At 48.2% G+C, this 20,579-nt stretch overlaps 1 protein-coding gene across 5 annotated transcripts in view; it reads left to right on the top strand.

The window, feature by feature from the left end:
* Positions 1 to 20,579, top strand: part of LOC149367666 (uncharacterized) — a 53,971-nt gene that overhangs the window by 8,886 nt on the left and 24,506 nt on the right. For all 5 annotated transcript variants that reach the window (XM_089556696.1, XM_089556706.1, XM_089556711.1 and 2 more), the window contains exons 2-6: positions 2,394 to 2,476; positions 11,877 to 13,020; positions 14,446 to 14,946; positions 15,780 to 16,105; positions 17,092 to 17,391. In XM_089556696.1, the coding sequence (XP_089412822.1) occupies positions 2,406 to 2,476; positions 11,877 to 13,020; positions 14,446 to 14,946; positions 15,780 to 16,105; positions 17,092 to 17,391 (2,342 nt within the window). In that variant the 5' untranslated portion in view covers positions 2,394 to 2,405. The remainder of the gene's footprint in view (positions 1 to 2,393; positions 2,477 to 11,876; positions 13,021 to 14,445; positions 14,947 to 15,779; positions 16,106 to 17,091; positions 17,392 to 20,579) is intronic.

The raw sequence follows: 20,579 nt of genomic DNA, 5'->3' as shown, positions 1-20,579 counted from the left end.
CGAGGGTGATAATAAAATGTGTGAAGAAGGCACAAACGAAATACGATGCAGCGTGATGCAAGGAAGCCTGTCACCCACATGCCTTACTCGAGTATTCTTGTTTGTGTGCGTTTTGTAATGGTCTCAACTCTGCATTGGACTTGTGATTCACATGTTCTCCCTATAAATCCCTCGTGGGCACCAAGCCTTCCCTTGCTCCCACTCTAGCCATAGTCATTTTTCAGGGGACTCCCTATGATGTCTTTGACCAGCTCGCCTCTCTGCATCTCCTGCCTTCTCTTGCGCCTGCCTACCCGGTCTGCTGTGGCAGCCCTAACCCTGATCTGGACTGCCCTTTCAGTCTTTTGTTGAGGCTCTGGCTGCACCACACTCTGTTGTAACCTTTGTGACCATGCCAGAGAATTCCTCCTCCTGCATGCCTTCGAGTCTGGAACAGTGGCTGCATCTCCTCCCTCTTTTCTACGATTCCCACGCGAAGCAGACCGCTCTCCCTTCTCTGGGGTGTACAATAGGGGGGATAAGTACGTTTTCGCCACTAAACCGCGGCTGACACAGTTCAAAACCGCCAACCCCAACCCGTGACCGCAAGCCGCTACCGAGCGCATGCCTACCACGCTCTGCCTTGCTCTGAAGGGGTAACTAAGAAACGACATTGCGGCTGGCACAAAACATGGCATTTATTACTGCAGCAACATTAGTGCTAGTTAGCAACAATATACGCTAAGGAATTGATGTCGACAGACAGGTCACAAGTGAACATCCACCCATGCTAGGGCAGGGGAGAAGCTCCGAGGACAGACAGAGTGAGTTTGCGGGAAAGTCCCCTTGATGCCTCGCCTCGCTGGTGGAGAGTGGAGTGCTGGGCCAACGCGTCTGCAGGCAACTAGTTCCCCAGCCGAAGAGAAAGCTGTCTCCCATGCGCGACTCTCTGACCTCTGCCCTATTTCCCTGCTGTCATACGTTGGTTAGACCCTGACTCTCCTCTCTAATTTTCCTCAGGCAGTGTTGTTCTTCCCTCATTCTCTTATCAGCTTCCGTTGCCACGCCTGTGCACAGGACATGTTTCTGATTCTCCTGCGCACTTTTCTCGCACCCACCCCCACTCAGATTCACACTTTTGTGACCGTCGATGTCCTCAAGGCCTTGGATAGTGTGGCCACATTTTTTCTCAACCCTTCTCTCTGCCCTGCAGCTCCCTTCTTCCTCTCTAACCGAGTGGCTCGCCTTGAGTGGTAGACACCCATCTGTCCGACCCCCACCACCTCCCCCATGGCACTCCTCAGGGCACTGTTCTCTCTCCTAATCTTTTCAGTCTCGCTATGGCCCCTCTCACCTCCCAGCTAGCCGAAATTCCTGACCTGCACCATGTCTTGTACGCCGATGGCATCACTGTCTCGTGTTTGTCTGGCTCTCCCAGGCACATATGGGACACCCTGTTGACAGCTTTCTTGCCACTGCTTTCTCGCCAACGTTGGTTACTCTACCAGTGTAGTGATGTCAATGTTGATCGCGCTAGCGATGGGTCTCGATCATGAGAGTGAGCATTTAGGTAATCTTTGGAACCGAATTAAAATATTTTTTATACGTTTGTTGTGTCCAACACCTGGCTATGAGAACCCTTGCGTACAGAGGAATCCCTTGGCAGGCTTTTTATAGCCTCAAAATTTGGTGTCTCCACCCCTTTAAAGAAGTTTTGAGTGAATTCAAGTACTAGGGGCCCGTGTACCATGCGATGTCAGTGCACATTAAAGAACCCCAGGTGGTCGAAATTTCCGGAGCCCTTCACTACGGCGTCCCTCATAGCCTTTGTCGCTTTGGGACGTTAAACCCCAATAAACCAACCAATAAGTGAATTCACATGAAAGCAACAGCCTTTTCTGTAGCAGTGCCATATTACTGGCAACTACCGTGACTGTGTGAACAATTTGAAGTATTTAGGTGCATATTTCTTGTCTGAATGTACATGGAAGAAACATGTAGGCAGACCTCTTAACCAACACGACTAGCACTGTATTAAACATAAAGGAATAATGGACACAAGGAATTTGACAAGTTTTCTCTGAGGCGCAAAGTACTGCAGCCCTCTTAACATTGCTGCCCCACACAGAGGTGGAACTTCAGTGCCTTCTCTTCTTTGTGCGCCCCGCCGCGGTGGCTCAGGGCTTACGCCGCTCAGCTGCTGACCCGAAAGACGCGGGTTTGATCCCGGCCGCGGCGGCTGAATTTCGATGAAGGCGAAATTCTAGAGGCCCGTGTGCTGTGCGATGTCAGCGCATGTTAAAGAACCCCAGGTGGTCGAAATTTGCGGAGCCCTTCACTACGGCGTCTCTCATAGCCTCAGTTGCTTTGGGACGTTAAACCCCAATAAACCATAAACCATCTTCTTTGTGCAGGGTTCGAGTGGGATGCTGGACCGCCCCCCAGACGTCTACCTGGACCATAGCTTCAAGAAGCGGCGGCTGGAGGACCCCAGCTGGTGAGTGGGAAATGGACACTCAAGTTTTATGATGCATCATAGCTAATGCTGCCTGTGTGGAGCAACTGATGCCAGTGTTGTGCTGATTTTACCGAATGGCTCACCTGTTGGCATACACAGCACGTTTGTGAAAAATGTGTCCTGTTCACTAACTCGCTGAGTCAAAAGATCATCTCTTTTCAAAACAAGCTTACTGTCTTTTCCGCCTCATCATCATCATCATCAGCCCATCTGCCGCTCTGCTGCCTCTCAACATTACTCCCCCATTAATTTCCCTTACAGAAGTTTAATTGTGGGCCTTTTCGTTAGCTTCCACGTTTCCGGCTTGCAGGCGGGTTCGGCCAGCTGTTTTGCACTTTTCTACTGAAGGTTGAGTTGGCCACACTGCATGAGAGCGGCTGCCAAATGCACTCCACTCCATTCTCAACCTGCCAGTTGTTCCACTCTTCCCGTCTGGATCTGGGGTCACTACCTGCTGCCCTGGATGGACATGTTAACTTCCCCTACCTTTTCCACCTGTCATAAACTTCTGGTGCCATCTCAGGCTGTTGAACAGTACTTTAGTTTTCTTCATGGCAATTCTTTGTCCCATTGTTCTCCCTTGACTGTCCTTTGCCTTAGATTAGAATTTTATTGCTGACTTTATGGAGGACTATGGTAGCTGTGTGTAGTCATTGTAGATATCCTCTAGTAATTTTCACGTAAGACTCTTCTACACCCTGATTCCTCAATGCCTGGTTTCCACTGAGTCAAATGCTTTCTCGTAATCAGTGAAGGCTAATGTCGGGCTTGGTTTATACTCTGCGCATTTTTCTGTCACCTGATCAGTAATGCGAATATGGTCTGTTGTCAAGTATCTTTTACAAAACCTGCCTGATCATTTGGTTGATTGAAGTCTAAGGTTGTCCTTACTCTATTAGCGATTACCTTAGTAAATACCTTGTAAGCAACGGAGAGTTAGCTAATTTGTCTAATTTTTTGTCTCCTCGACGTCTCTTTTCTTATGATTTAAGATAATGTTAGTGTTCTACCAAGCTTCTGGTACACTTGAAGTCATAAGTCATTGCGTATACAGGGTGGCTAGTTTTTCTGTTGAAATGTCTCCTCCATCCTTCAACAGATCTGCTGTTACCTGATCCTCACCTGCTGTGTTCCCACTTTGCGTTGCTCCTAAGGCTTTCTTTACTTCCTCTTTCGTTACTGGCGGGATGTCCCATTGCTGTGTTATACTGCCTGTCTCACTCACTTCCTGATTATATAGGCTACTGTATACATTTGTGTAGAACTCTTCGGCTACTTTTAACTATCTTATCCATATTGCTAATGACATTGCCCTCTTTATCTCTTAACACATAAGTCTTGATTTTTGCTTCTGCCTAGTTTCCTCTTCATTGCTTTTAGGCTACCTCCCTTCTTTAGGGCATGCTCGATTCTTTCCATATTAAAGGGACAGTGAGGACAGCACTATTAATATTTTTTTATAGCAAAATCTGATAGTTCGGCATTTCATGGCTTTGTTGCCACTTGGCCGGCAGCGAAAGATGCATTTATTTCTAAGAAATTTGGATTCGAAGTTGAAAAAGTTTTTCCCGCCGCTCTGATTCAAACTTGGGATTCTCTTATGACGACACAGGACTAAGTGACGTGAAACATGACGTGCCCATGACGTAACGCAGACTCAGTGATTTCTGGCGGCCAGCAGAGCGGCCTAGCAGCAGCCGAAAAGAAAGCTACCACCGGCCGCACGTTGAAGGCATCTATCGGCTATTGCGGCCGTCGCTACAGTCGCTTCGCTTACATTTGCACTGGCGTTTTGCCAGCGTTACGATGGATCCCGTTCTCGAAGTCGTCCACGAAGTTCTCGCAAATAGACACCTTTAGCGTGCCGTGTACCTTGCTACCGTTAGCGGAATACTGGGATCGCCGGTGGGCCAGCGCTGATTGGTCCCGATGCTGCAGGCGCGCGCGTAGCTGCCGGGAGCGTGGCGCCATCTGGCGACGTAAAGGAGATTTGCGCAAGCATTGGCTGCTCCTCAGTGATTTGCGGCTCCTCGGGTCCTAGTGTTGCTAGAACCATTGGTTCTAGCAACACTGTTTTGTCCTATGACATCATCACACTTGTACTTGTGATTGGTTCTTGCTCTTTTCTACGTTACAAGTGCTTTGTTGTCAGTATGAGTGACGTTTTTGTAATCAGGAGCTGGTATTCTGTCGATACAAGCCAACTTCAATTTCTCCTCAGTATCCCTTTAAACTTCCCTATGTCTGCTACCTTGTGCTTATTTATTAAGTTTGATAGTTGTGCTAGTTCTACTCTGTCTGTAGAGTTAGACGCCCTCATGCTATGGCATTTTTTAATCAGATCTTTCGTCTCCTGAGATAGCTTGCCGGTATCCTGTCGAACCATCCTACCGCTTACTTCTACGGCGCACTCCATTATCATTCGTTGTTTGAACATTGAGATCGTCTTTTTCAGTTAAAGTCGAATATCGGTTCTGCAGCGATATCCTAATTCCTCTACTTTCCCTCTTACTGCTAACTTGTTAATGGGCTTCTGCTTCACTAGCTTCTTCCATACCCTCTTCAAGTCTAAGCTAATTTGAGACCTTGCCATCCTGTGTTCGTTACAACGAACCTTTCCGAGGACCTCCACATCCTCTACGATGCCAGGGTGAGCTAATAGTTTGAAGTCTGTTTCATTTTTCGTCTTGCCATTCTGGCTCTTCCATGTCCACTTCCTGTTCGCTCAGTTGTGGAAGAAGGTATTCATGATCCGCAAATTATTTCTCTCAGAAAACTTTACTAATAACTCTCTCCTGCTATTCCTAGAGCCTATGGAATAGTTGCCTACTGTGGGCTTTCGTAAAGGATACTTGACAATAGACCATATTCACACTATCAGTCAGGCGGTGAAGAAATACGCAGAACATAACCAACCCCTGTACATAGCCTTCATTGATTATGAGAAAGCATTTGACTCAGTCGAAACCTCAGCAGTCATGCAGACATTGCGGAATCAGGGGGTAGAAGAGACTTATGTAAAAATACTGGAAGATATCACTATCGACTGCTTAGCTACCATAGTCCTCCATAAAGTCAGCTATAAAATTGCATTAAGGAAGGGTGTCTGGCAGGGAGACACAATCTCGCCTATGCTATTCACTGCCTGTTTACAGGACATATTCTGAGGCCTGAATTGTGAATGGTTGGGGATAAGAGTGAATGGAGAATACCTTAGTAATCTGTGATTTGCTGGTGACATTGCCAAGTCACTCAGGAGATGAACTGCAAAGCATGATCAATGAGTTAGACAGGCAGAGCAGAACAGTCAGTCTGAAATTTAATATGGAGAAAACTAAAGTAATATTCAACAGTCTCTGAAAGGAACAGCAGTTGCTGGAAGTGGTAAGGCAATGTGTCTATTTGGGGTGGGTAGTGACCACAGCTCCGAATCACAAGAGTGAAATAACAAGAATATGAATGGGGTGGAGCGAACTTGGCAGGTTCTCTCAGATTGTGAATGGCAGTTTGCCAATATCTCTCAAGAGAAAAGTAGGTAACACCTGTATTTTACCTGTACTCGCCTATGGGGCAGAAATGGAGAGGACAACAAAAAGGGTTTAGCTTAAGTTAATGGTGCACTGAAGAGGAATCTGAACTCGTCTTTTTGCCGCAGGAACTCGGTCTACATGTTCCGAGCATTCTTAGAAATCTCGATGTATTGCCCTGTGTGGCCGATTTCCCTAATTAAATCAAATTATCATCCGGCTCCGGCCTTTTTTTTTTAATCTTCCCTGTACGGTGGGCGGAGTCGACCAACGCGTGGAGTGCCTTTCAGCCAGCTCCGTGGAGGCTTTGCTTTCGCTTTATTTTGTTTTTTAGGTTTCCGTGATTAAATAGTTTCATTCGCAGATAATATAGCCGCAAAATAAGCCCGCAGAAATAAAAATACGCGCAGACTATTTGCTTCTACGGATTACTACGTATTACTCCGCCGATGGCAGAGCGGCAGGCCGCCACGGGACTGGGTGAAAGGCACTCCAGGCGTTGGTCGACTCCGCCCACCGTACGGGGGAGAATTAAAAAAAAAGGGCGGGAGCCGGACGTTAATTCGATTTAATTAGGGAAATCGGCCACGCAGGGCAATAAATCGAGATTTCTAAGAATGCTCGGAACGTGTAGATCGAGTTCCCGCGGTAAAAAGACGAGTTCAGATTCCTCTTCAGTGCACCTTTAAGGACAATGCAGCGAGCTATGGAAAGAAAAAAGATAGTTGTAATGTTACAGAGATCGGAAGCGGGCAGAGTGGGTGAGGGAACAAACGCGGGTTAATGACATCCTAGTTGAAATCAAGAGGAAGAAATGGGCTCAGGCAGGGCATGTAATGTGAAGGCAAGAAGCGGTGGTCCTCAAGTGTAACGGAGTGGATCCCTAAAGAAGGCAAATGTAGCAGGGGGCGGCAAAAAGTTAGGTGGGCGGATGAGATTAGGAAGTTTGCGGGAATACGGTGGCGGCAACTGACAAAGGACAGGGTCAGTTGGAGAGACATGGGAGAGGCCTTTGCCCTGCAGTGAGAGTAGCCAGGCTGATGATGATGGTGATGCAATGCTGGCGATGTGCTCTGTGTGCCCATGCGTGTTGCTATGATGAGAAGTGGCTGTTGAAATTATGTTCGTAGCTTTTGTCCCAGTATTAGCATGTGCACTCAATTGGGGACGTGGCAATTTAATTGGCAAATTTGGTCAAAATTTTGAAGTGAAAACTTCACTATGGGACCTCGGGCTTCAATCGCGGACCGTGTAAAAATTTGACCTTCAGCTTAGTTAGAGGTCAAACTGTGAAGAAGAGAAGAAGAAATTTAATCAGTATCCATGACTGAGAGCTGGAATCGTGGTTACACGAAGAGATCTTCTTTAAGGATCGCTCAGCGAGACCACTACGCTATCGCCGCAGCCAGCTTGCCTCGTGTTAAACTGCGCCACACTCTTGCGCTGTGCATTGGAGAGCGTCGTCTTCATCATCAACTTCCACCTGCTCTGTCCCGCGGCACTGCCTGCTCACCGTTGTCTTCTGTGGAGCACAAATCCGTGCTTTCGCTTTGATTCGAATGTAGTTAACATTCTCTTTAATTTTTTACATTTCATTGTTTTTCGTAACCTTCAGTTCATCTTTCTTGTGGTGAAAAATGGTAAGAAAATATGCAGTGGAAGTTTAGAAAATTACTTATTACTTTTTTTATGTGTTGTCATCAGAAATTTTGAGCAAATCGGGCTTCCGATGGCCCCAGTGCCTCATCAGTTCCCTGGTTTTCCGGTGATGGGGGCACCATAAGGAGGAGAGGTGACAAGATCAGTGCGTCCAGTGATGCAGCAATGTGGCATTTCTGTGAACAAAAAGCAAAAGCATATGAGGCCATAAACGGGGCAAATGAGGGAATAAAGTTGAGGGCTGATTTTCTTAGCTTTCAGTTCTCCTGCTATTGCTGTCGCTCATCCCTCGGACATTTGGGAGCGAATTGTAGTAGAAGTGTTTTATTTTTGTGCATATGAATCCTGAGACATTGAGGAGTGCAGTGAAGCTCTGTGTTTGTTATGTGCACATGCAGTAGATTTTAAAGTTATTTTTATAAGAAACATTTTCATGTAAATGTGCTGGCCAGAGTTCAGCCTCTATTTCCTTGAGTACGGACTTGAAAAACTTGTGTAATTTCTCCTCTCATAATTATTTAACGCCTTGGGGATAACTTTTATGAGGGTAGCGATTGCAATTACCTTACAACTGTGCTGTCTAGCTTAAGGTATTATGGAGTTCTAAAATCCGCAGGAATAATGAAAACAGTTGTAATTGCTGCCACCCCCTGTAACCCCTGGGATGAGCTAGGGTCATCCTAAGCAAAGTGTCATTTCTGGCTAATGACGAGTACAGCTTGTCGTGTGTTTTCTGACGCACTGTTTCTGGTTTAAGGGGGAAGGCTGCTCTTGAAAAGAAAATTTTATTAATCTACTCATAGTTATGAAATTTTCAGGGCACATGTATTTTTGTGCACTGATTCTAGGTATGTCATTCAATTTCATGTAGAACAATTCCTTGAGCACTTATGCAATTTTTATGCATGTATTTTGCGAAGAGTTTTGAAGAAAATTTCTTGCAGGAAACTCACTGAAATGTATGCCATTGGGTTCTTTTGAAGCAACAACTTCAAAACCCTATAACTTAAGTTCTCTGATAGGCAGGAAGACACTTATTGCTATTATAAATTTGTTTCAAAGCTCTTCACAAAATACATGCATAAGAATTAAGTAACTGCCCAAGGAATTGTTCTGCATGCAATTAAATGACATATTTAGAATCTGCACACAAAAATACGTATTCCCTGAAGATTTCTTTACTGTGACTTCATTAATAAATTTTTTTTTCAAGACCAGGCTCCCCCCTTAAGGCAGGTGTGGCTCGTCCTAAGCATTTTTTCTGTTTGATAACAGAGAGCAGCACGGGTAATAAATAACCACTTTGGTACCATCTTCGAAAAAAATTGTGTCCGTTGGGAGTTAAGCATGGCCCCTTGTGCGCATTACCCACGAGGTTTACACGGGCTCGCAGTGGGTTCACATTCGTAACAAATAATTTTCGTTGATGCCTATGTGCTGCTGTGTGGTCGCCTGTTGAAACACCTGCCTCAGCAGTGGTGACTCAGCTGAGGCTATGCAAAACAGCGGCACGGAGGAAAGACAAAGGACTGTTTGCTGGCCTTCTCTGTTTTTCTCCTGAAGGAGTCAACTTTTTACTTACCATGCCCATTGAACATGACCGCTCTGTGAGCCAAAGGTGTCGTGTGCGATTTCACTGCTACCAGTGCGTTATTCGACTTATTGTGATATCACTGATATAATCCAAGAAGCCGAACTTGCGTTCTTAAGTAATTGGTAACAGAACTGGTGGGCATTGGGTGCCCAACCTTTCTTATTGAGCTTGGCAAACTCCCCGATATCTGGCCTGTCTTGCAAACACCCTTAGTGTTGCGTAATATTTTCGACCTTCGAGGATATTTTTTTTAATGGTAATAGTAGCGGTGAGCCTCAGGATGATGTCAGATAACCTGGTTTTAGTTTTGATGATGCAGACCTCAAGAAATGAGTCCAAACATCAACTGCTGTCCACAGGGAAGCATTGTTTTCTGCCTGCTGCCGGTTGCCAGTATGTGCACAATACTTGGCTGCTGCTGTTGCTGTGTCAACAAATGGTTCCCAAGATTTGGTCCCCCCCAACATGGCACTGTGTGTCGGGCTTATTTTTCTGAATACCGGCAACATTTTTTCAGTCAACACGAATAAGTGTGTCTGAATGCTTATCCTGAGCAGAATTCTTGTGCTGGAAGTTGATGGCCAATCAGAAACACTGCAAGTGCAGAAACACGTCATTTGATGCCTTGCTTATATACGAGAGCATCAGAGAGGTCCTGTACCTACACCTCTACTGAACTGGCACCAGCTTATTTTCTGACCTTTTTCAAAAAATTGCGATAACATTTAGGTTGTCATCTCGCAGAAATTTCCGGCTTGTTTGTCATGAAATATCCGGATTGGGTCATGATGTCATCAACACCACGTAACCGCCACGGGACCAATCATAGGGAAGTGCCAATTTTGAAAATCTGAGGGCCCCTAAAATTTGGAAGTTGGCCCAAGAATTCTAAAGGACTCCAAAAGCTTTGGAAGTAGGCCCACACTAAAAAATAGAATAAGATGTATTAGTGGATGTTATTATAATCCCGTATGATAATCCAAGGAAAGGTACTTGAACGTTCTAGAAGGTGATGACTTATGCAAATTTCTTGGCAAGCAAATTCTTAGCAATAAATGCACCTTTCGCCACCGGACAAGCAGCAACAAGGCCACAAAATGCCGAACTATTGGATTTTACTAACAAAAAATATTGATAGTGCTGTCCTTAGTGTCCCTCTAACGCATGCAACTGTAGGTGCATATGTCATCGGTCCTCGTGCCCGTCGCAAGCTAGCCTCCAACTTAACTAGAACAGGTAAGCTATATGCAAAGAGAAATGCTATGACACCACCTGGAATGCTGTACGACGAAGGGTGGCTAAAAATTTTAGTGCAAATGTAATCTGGAATATTAACACCGATTGAGGTGGTGCCACCACATTGCTGGGATTTCATCTACCATATTTTCCTGTGTGTAAGACGCGGCTTTTTTTCAAAAATCTTGCTGGTGCGTCCTAACAAGGGTGCGTCTTATACGCTAATTTTTCGCGTTTTTTTTTTTCGAGTGCAGAAGTTACTCAGGTTCATGTTCAAGCTTTTTTCATCGAAAAAATATCACTACCAATGATGCGGTTGTAACACGGTTAATACTTCAATACGGGGACCGCCGTGCGCAGCTTTTCTTAGGTGAACTTAATCATGAAACGGCTGGGATGACGACTTCCGAGATCATAAACACGCGACTGTTTCGGAGGCGCCAAGCAAAAGTAATGTGAAATGCCAAAAGATGAAGACAATCGCGCTTCTCGCCATTGTCAAGACAAGCCGGTGTTCTTTTTTAGCCACCCTTTGCAACTCTGCTCCGTGTACGTAGTAAGAAGAGAATGTTTTGAGCCGCGTTGCCGCCAGAAATGGGCGAACTCTTTGATAGCGTATACGAATGCGCTTTCGATCACTTAGTGTTGCTTAAGAATTTCTCACAGGTGCGGTGAATTTCGTGATGGTCGCGCAAGCGTGTTTAATTCTCACTAGTCTAACCGGTTAAATTGGGGTGCGTCTTATACACGGGTGCGTCTTATATACCAACTTTTTCAATGACAGCCTGCATATATGGCGGGTGCGTCTTATACATCGGAAAATACGGTACACCTTCATGGATTAGGGGATGGGGATTGGGGCATGTAGCTTACTTGTCATGTGGCCTGAACTCTGCAATTATCTTATCTTTCACGTGACTTGTATGTCGTAGCATTACGTCATTGTCACGTGACTTGGTATGGCGTCATCACTAATTAGTCTTTGTTACCTAATTACATCAGTTGGAATTATTGGGCATGTAAGTGTTCATTTATTAATGCTAATTAGTGTTAATTAATGGCATGGCATCATCTTCATCACGACTTATAACACCACTCACTAGTTTCCCGTCGCAACGTATTACACCGATCACGTGACTTGGCGTGACGTCGACTCGTGACATCACATGGTGCCATTTTTTTGCGAACAGATTTTCTGCAGACACATTTTGCGGGGCAAATTTTTGAGTGGCCAGTTTGAAGCTGAACCCTTCTTCAGCAGATTAAGAATCTGAAAGTCTTGTTGTAGCTGTAGACATAAATTGAAGCATAGTTCATTACCTTTTGGAACCTGTTGTGGTGAGTGCTGGGAACTTTGGTGCAGTGGCCAGCAGCAGCAGCAGGTGAGCGACGTCTCGTCCTCCTCGTCGGGGCCCCAGCAGCCACAGCCGTGCTGGGATGGGGGGGAGCTGAAGCGCGCGGGCCTCAAGCGGCGGGCACCGGACCATGCGCCTGGGCCGGCCAGCCGACGCCAACCCTCCTCCTCCTCTCATCACCACGCCTGGGGCTCTGGCCGCCAGCCGCACACCAAGGCCGCCACCGTGGCGCCCAACACGTCCAAGGCGAGCACCTCGGAGGGCGACTACCAGCTGGTGCAGCATGAGGTGCTCTACTCGGCCCAGCACCAGTACGAGGTGCTCGAGTTCCTCGGCCGCGGCACCTTCGGCCAGGTGGTCAAGTGCTGGAAGAAGGGCACCAACGAGATCGTCGCCATCAAGATCCTCAAGAACCACCCGTCGTACGCCCGCCAGGGCCAGATTGAGGTCAGCATCCTGCACCGGCTGGCCCAGGAGCCCGCCGATGACTTCAACTTTGTGCGTGCCTTCGAGTGCTTCTCGCACAAGTCACACACCTGCCTCGTGTTTGAGATGCTGGAGCAGAACCTGTACGATTTCCTCAAGCAGAACAAGTTCTCACCGCTGCCCCTCAAGTGCATCCGGCCCGTGCTGCAGCAGGTGCTGACGGCCCTGCTCAAGCTCAAGCAGCTGGGCCTCATCCACGCCGACCTCAAGCCCGAGAACATAATGCTGGTGGACCCCGTGCGGCAGCCCTTCCGCGTGAAGGTCATCGACTTTGGCTCAGCGTCCCACGTCTCCAAGGCGGTCTGCTCCACGTACCTGCAGTCGCGCTACTACCGGGCGCCCGAGATCATCCTGGGGCTGCCCTTCTGCGAGGCCATCGACATGTGGTCACTGGGCTGCGTGGTGGCCGAGCTCTTCCTAGGCTGGCCCCTCTACCCGGGCTCATCCGAGTACGACCAGATCCGCTACATCAGCCAGACGCAGGGGCTGCCTGCGGAGCACCTGCTCAACGCGGCCGCCAAGACGACGCGTTTCTTCCACCGGGAGACGGACTCCAACTACCCCTTCTGGCGGCTCAAGAGCCCCGAGGAACACGAGGCCGAGACGGGTGTGCGCTCCAAGGAGGCCCGCAAGTACATCTTCAACTGCCTCGATGACATGGCACAGGTGAGGAGGGCAGGGTATCCAGAGGGGTCAGGCACCGTACTATTCACTCATGCAATTTGTGCACCGCCAACTTTTTATACCCGGGTTCTGAAAAAAAACAACTTTTACACGCATTATTTTCTGCTCCTTCATATTCATGAACAAAACAAGTCAAAAGACAGAACACAGCAAAGAGACGAGGCACACACACGACGACTGGTGGACTCCAGTCGTCGTGTGTGTGCCTTGTCCCTTCGCTGCGTTTCGTCTTTTGACTGGGTTTGTTCGTGAATATGTACTAACTGACCCGGATTTCAACTCTACACTGTGCTCCCTGCTGGGCAAGCACACGAGCATTCATGCGAGTGTGCTCGGGTCAGGCTGCGGGCTCGACTTATGCATGGCGATATGCTGTGTACAGTCTGTGTTATGACATTTGTAGAGTTTGTTAGGACGTGTTCGCGAAATCCCGCTAATGTGCGCACCACCTTTTGAAGCCTTAATTTTAGAGAAAAAAAGTGCGAAAATTACACGAATAAATGTGTCATTGAATGGCCCTCAAAAAAAGTGTTTGCGTGGGAGTAAGAAAACTTTGCAGTGGTTGTCTGTTTCTGAGAGGAAAACTGTGCAGCAACGACAGTTTTTCACAGTCCTGCCGAATGCTTTAATTAATGCATGCACACTGGACTACTCCATAATGGTAAGCTTCTACGAGGCCTCTTTCATGGCGTGGCTTGGCAGCACTGCAGCCTTTTCACACGCGGTGTCTTGTGAGCAGCGTTCACAACACAAATTGCAAACAGTGTGGGATGTGCACAAAGTTCTAGCACACTGGAAGAACAAAGAACCACATGGATGGAAGTGAGGAAGATGCACATTGGCCAAACCGGTGCGACACCTTTCCATAACGGAAATGAAAACACCAGCAACAAGTCAGTTGGTGTTCTAAATGATGCACAGTAGGGCTTGGGTGGCCGAAGTGCACCCGGTAGCCACCGTCACGTGGGCTGGTCAGATTGGCAATGAAACTCCAGAAATGATTCTTGGCCTAGCAATGGGGCCTTTCAGTGAGCATTACATCCACTGCAGTGCACATGTCGGATGTAGGCGGGAAGCATTATGCTATGCAGCTCAGGCCTGAACGGATACTTGGACGATTGCTTGCAAGCAGTTCAAAGCTAAACCAGTGCAAGCCCACCAATGTCCAACACCTGGACACATACGTAAGTGTCGGCCAGGGCTGCACTGGTACTCCTAATATCCAAGTTGACGTGGGTCCAATCACTGAGGTTTTACAGTGCAAGCACATGAAAATGTTGAGCCAGCCTTAATGATTTTTGTGTTTTGAGTGCAGGGGAAAACATTTTGGCCTTTAGGTGGGCTCCACTGCTGCAAAATGAAAGTTTTTCGTCACAGTAAGACGCCACCTCGATTTCTTGTCTGCAGGTGAATGTGCCGACAGACCTGGAGGGCGGTGAGCTGCTCGCCGAGAAGGCGGACCGACGCGAGTTTGTGGACCTGCTGAAGCGCATGCTGACGTTGGACCAGGAGCGACGCGTAACCCCTGGCGAGGCCCTCAACCACAGCTTTGTCAGCCTGAGCCACCTGGTGGACTACGCGCACTGCGCCAATGTGCGGGCCTCGGTGCAGACGATGGAGGCCTGCCGCCGGCAGGGCACAGCCACGGCCCACTTCACCACCCGCGGTCCCTCGCCCAGTGCCACCTTGTATGCAGCACAGGGCCGGGCAGCTGCGGCAGCGCCCCCTGGCAGCCTGTGCGTCTCATCCATCCTGTGCCCGCCTGGGGGCGCGTACGGGGTCGGCTCGCCCGCCAAGCACGTGGTCGTCGCAGCGGCTGCGGCAGCTGCACAACAGGCGCCGGCAGCAGCGGCACTCCAGCTGCAGCAGTATGTGCCAGTGTCAGTCGTCGAGCAGAATGGACGCCAGGTCAGTGCGTTCTTCTTGCGAGTTTGAGCTGCCTTCAGCTGCTCTTCACTGTGTGAAGTCTCGCAGACCTTTGAGGTGACCAACATGAGTGCTCTGTCGTCGGACAGCAGCAGGGAGTATGGGGGGATTGGGGAATCAGCATGGGTAACTTGTTGCAGTGGCACACTACCTTATTTCTGCAGGCATTCTGTGGTGTGTGAAGACCTGACTTGTCTAAAGCCTACCCCAGAGAAAATTTCGAAGCAGAACTGCGGGGTCTCGCACGAGTAAATGCGGTACTTACAGTTGTTGCCTGTGTTGGGTAACAGGGCTGGCTTAGTGAATGAGCTGACTGTTCAGAGGTGTGCATTACTGAAGTGTCTAGATGCACTTTGGAGTGGCACTAGAAGAGTGGCATTTGCCTAATCCCTGGCCCTGTGTGCTAGGAGTCCGGAGATGAGCACTGGCAACACCCTGAAATCTAACGTTCGACTAAAACTCGTCTGGTCGGGTAGAAGATTCATGAATTTAATGGAAGGAACGCTGACCAAAAGGTTGTTAATATGAAAACGAAGCGTTTCGGCTTCCATACGGAAGCCTTGACCAGAAGGTTGTTGTTAATATACGGAATATATATATGTTTTATATACGGAATATATATGTGTGTGCGTGTTAATATACGGATATATGTTGTTTCATACGGAAGCTGAAACGTCTTCGTCTTGATATTAACAACAATCTTTTGGTTGGCGTTTCTTCCATTAAATTCATGGGGCAACACCCTACAGTCTTGGTGTGGGCCATGCAGAGAGCAGGGTTGTAGCAGAGTTGTGGTTCTTCTGCCTCCCCCCCAGGTTCTGCTGACCAACCCGGTGCAGCCAGCGTGGAGCAGCAACCGGCAGATGCTGGTGCCGGCCACGTGGCAGCCGGCGCCCCGGGGAGCGCCCGCGGCCGTCCTGTCGGAGGACGCCTGGAGCCGGTCGCTGGTGCTGGAGCGGGCCGCCCTGCTCCCCGAGCGAGCGGCCGCAGTTATTCCCCTGGCGGGGGCCCCGGCCTGGGGCCACGTGGTGGCAGCTGCAGCGGCCCGACACCAGCCCCCCCCCACCACGGGCCAGCTGGTGGCAGCGCAGCACGTGCCCGTGTCGGCCGCCTCCCTCTCCAAGCGCCACACCAAGGCCAGGTGATTGACTTTCCAACTTTCTTCTCTTCCGTGGTGGTCGTTGTGGTCAATGTTCTATTTTTACTTAGTTTTAGCACAATAATCTAGGTTTTTAGTGCGTGCCCTCTGTCCCCTTGACATAGTGGTCGATGGACACTTGAAAAACTCATTTCATTGCCGCTCTTTTTTCTTTTTTTCCCTTTGTTCCCCTCCCCAAGTGTAGGGTAGCCTACTGGGCATCGCCTGGTTAACCTCCCTGCCTTTGCGTCCATTTCTCTCTCTCTCTCTCTCTAATTTTTCGACTGTCTTGAGTTCGTCGACTGGTTTAAATTTTAAGGCTCTCCTACCAGGCTTCCACTGAACTGTTTACATGTATGGCTCATGACACAGCTCCTGCACTGAACTTGCACTGGAATGATGAAACTTTGCTGGCAAGATAGCGAAGTGAGAAGTTGCAAAGCCTTCTGCTGTTGACCGAACACGATGCAGTTCACCAGCTGTGAGCCCTATTATTGCAGGAGAGTTGAAATCTGGGTTAGTTGGTACGAGCAAAACAGAACTGCATGAAGACAACGAGACAAAAGAAGGCACGAATACACACAGACACACAAAGCGCTGTGTGTGTGTATTCGTGCCTTCTTTTGTTCCGTCGTTTATTCACAGTTCTGTTTTGCTATTACCATGAACGGACTAGCCCAACATCGTGTCTTACTTTAGTTGGTGCATACTTATGAAAAAAACCAGCCAAAAAGACGGAGACAAAGGAGAGATGAGGCACACACAACGGCTGTACTAACAACTGTGGTTTATTGAAAAAACAGCCAGTCTCCCAGGAAACCTAACAGAGCATGCGCAGCTCTTATTATTGTCTCGTACGGTCAGTGCTTCAGTCCTCGAGGGTGCAGTCGTGTCATCCATAGTGGGGCGGATGGGGAATGGTGCACATTCCACACTGGCGAGGGATTCGGTGCAGCATGCCAAGTGTTGGTGTTGTCTGGTGTGTGCAGCCGCAGCAGCAGCCTGTACCGGGAGGAGGATGTGGCTCTGCACCAGCACCAGCAGCAGGCCCAGCAGCAGCAGCAGCCGACAGCAGCGGGGCTGCAGTCGTCGCTGCAGCACTCCTCCCTGGCGTCATCGTCCTACCGGCACCAGGCTGCCCAGCGCCACGTGGACCGGGCTGCTGTGCCCCCCCAGCTGGCAGCCGCCACCCACCAGCAGCTGTCGCCCGTCAAGAAGCGCGTCAAGGAGAGCAGCCCACCCAAGTGGGGGGGAGGGGAGGCCCTGCTGCAGCCCACTGCACCTCACGGGTGGGTGGCACCCCCAGGGTCGCATGTGTTTAAGGCCTTTACTGCCTCATCTTTGTTGACAGAAGGTTGTCGGCAGAGGTGTCACACTTTTTGGGTGGTCGAAGCGGTTATGACGTCAGAGCATGTGGATTCGAAGTAATGAGGTCACCCACGGATGCCTAACGCCCCCTTTTGAAGCAGATGACAACTAATAAAATAGTCGTCCGCTCCGACAGGGGGGCGTAAGGCGTCCATGGGTGACCACATTACATACCTCGTTACTGCGAACACAGCCATGGATACAACCGAACTCAGCGAAGCAGAGAGAGAGTCGTGCTAAAGAAGCAGTTTGTAGTCAAAGCACTAGTACAGTACAGACACACTTGCAGTCAATGCCAAACTGTGTGCCAGGAAAGGTTTTCACCCTGCAGCACTTTAGAGAGCCAAAGTGCCCCCTGAATTTTTTTCTGTTCCCTTCGTGACCTTAATCCAAAAAAACAGGTTTGCTACACAGCAAATTTGCCTGGTAAAAAGATAAACAATAGGCACATATTTTTTAGTGAAAATTGTGTGGCGATGATGATTTTTTTTTCTAATTCTGTGTAATATCGAAGCAGAGCTACTCCAAAATAGTAGAGGCCTTCCTTGGTGGCACAGCAGGGGTGGAGCCCCCCCCACACAACGAGCAACTTGTGAGGCACGCACAACTGCGAGCGAGGGGAACGCTCATTTGTGCCAGAACAAAGGGGCACCTAAAAAGAAAAAAGACATGCTAATCAGCGTCCAGTCCACTGTGCAGCTGGCATTGGCTGCCTGATGTTTGGCCGATAGCTGGTAACGTTACGGGCTGGTATCAAAGCTCAGAAAACAAACTGTGTGGCGACAAGGCGACTCCAATCGTCATCCCCGCTCATGATGTGTCGACCTTGGCCGCCGTTTTTTTACGTGCCTGGAGTGTCGGAACGAGCCAACATGGTCGAAATAGGTCAATTTAAGAGAATCTGCGGTGGGAATTAACTGGTTTTAAAATGCAATTAAGATATAGCCAGCAAGCCAAAATTTTTAAATTTGTTTGTATTAACTGAAAGTTCGAATTGATCTGACTTTGTATTATCGTGAGTATACTATAGTAAAGATTTTTGCTGGGCGCAATGACTTTACTATACAGGGATTGTGCTGTACAATTAAAATAGTAAAGGCAAGATTTAACAAGAAATATGTGCAGTAGATAGTCTAGCTCAAATTTCCTTCAGATTAATAAGAATAGCATCGCTCCCTAGAATGTGTTTGGCATTGAGGTCATATGCTTATTTTTTTGTTTGGCAAGATCAGATTGCCAAGAAAGCCCCCCAAGAAGAACCCTTTAATTTATTTTCCAAAACTTAGCATTTTTTGATCAAGTTGCAACTATCAACAAACTAGTAACAGATTTGACGTCGGCGTGAAAAACTGATCGCTAAAGTTTTATTCAGATTGGAATGAAGAAACTTTCGGGGCACTTTTAAGCTCTGCTTTAACCCCTTCACCGTTTTGTTATGTCAACGAATTTCTTAACAAAACTGCTTATTTTTTTTATTCCTGATTTCGATTAATATTGCAATAAAAACCATGCATTCGATCTTTAAAAAAAGATTTGAAGCAAACATGAAGTCAAATTAGCATATTGAAGTTTATTATTTCTCGCAATACAGAAAACCAACTTCCTGCAGGTAATAAGTGATAAATATATTCAAGCAAGTCATCAGGGGAGCTTATAGTGGTCTAACCGGGTGCTGCGAAAAAAGGAAACCGAGGGGGTCGCGTAGGGATGTTGCTGACGTCGATCTACATCCACTGACGTGCGCTCGCGATGTTGCATCAGAGCTGTCCTCTTCTTCATCGGAAGAGCTGATCAGCACAACGTCATCACTATCGTCCTCGCTCTCTGAAACAATGTACACTTCGGTGTCTGAATCACCATCGTTTGAAGAAGGTGACGAGGAAGAAAAGCGTCTTTTCCGAGAAGACGGCTCAACAAAACACGCATCGCCTCCGCCGGACGCCATTTTTAAAACCCAGGTTGCCATACGAAAAATACGTTTATGCGGTAGAAGAAAACGAAATTATCAGGTCAGTGCTGCCATCTGTCGAGAAAAATGCCATCTAAGCCACACACGAGCGCTGATCGTCCGAAACGCTCAAGGGAAGAACCTATTCAGCGAGGACGAGCTACAGTCGTCCAAAACGGTTTGGGGACGGCTTGGCAAGGACGACCGTAGCTCGTCCAAAACGGTTAAGGGGTTAATTGTAGGAGTGGTGTGAGCAGGACAGGCCGCCACACACTTCTTCCACGCACTCTCACCATTCTCGGTGCTGTCAGACACCCATGTGTAAGGTCCCGTACCTCTGCCAGTACACTGGTTGCAAGTGGTTCTTTGTGCGGGCCAGCTATGTGGCTAGCTGGCCCACTCTGTGACAGTTGTCATCTCCCACGAGCATGGATGTGACAGTTTTTAGCAAGCGGTGGCACTGTGTCTGCACATCATCATCATCATCAGCCTGACTGCGCCCACTGCAGGGCAGAGGCCTCTCCCATGTCTCTCTCCATTTGACCCTGTCCTTCGCCAGTTGCAGCCACTGTATCCCCGCATAATTCCGAATCTCATCCGCCCACCTAACTTTCTGCCGCCCCTGCTACGCTTGCCTTCCCTTGGAATCCACTCCGTTACCCTTAAAGGGGCCCCGAAACACAATCTTAGTTGACTGTTTTGCCTCTTGATCGCATACAGTGAGCTACAAAGGTGCTATTAGCGTCGGTAATAGCGCGTATATTCCGTTTTTTAATATTTTAATGTCCTCCAAAAACAAATTCATGGCTCTGATGGTGTCCCCACATAGTGTGGCGGGTTTTAGCAGCGGATATGACATCACCTTGCGCGAGCTTGTTGGTCGGACAAACAGTAAATATACTGCAAATTGTGTAAATAAATAGAGACACATTTTGCCACCTGTTGGTGTTTTATATTAGATCAACAAAAACAACTTGTTCGTCTTAGATAAAAGTCCTGCAAAGCAGGTAAAATAAAAATACACCACCACCAGGGGCTCTGGCTTGGAAACGACGCTGCCAGTCTCAGCAAGAACGAGTTACAGAGAGCAGGCAACCATGGAGTGCATACTTCTGCGACGTGCTCTGGCAGGCTGTTTTGATTGGTTGCGCCAGGTGCCGT

This window comes from Amblyomma mixtum, chromosome 1, assembly GCF_055824585.1.
Source record: "Amblyomma mixtum isolate Tamu chromosome 1, ASM5582458v1, whole genome shotgun sequence".
In the NCBI taxonomy this organism is placed as follows: domain Eukaryota; kingdom Metazoa; phylum Arthropoda; class Arachnida; order Ixodida; family Ixodidae; genus Amblyomma; species Amblyomma mixtum.
Note: the sequence above shows the minus strand (reverse complement) of the source record. Positions and strands in the feature narration are given on the sequence as shown.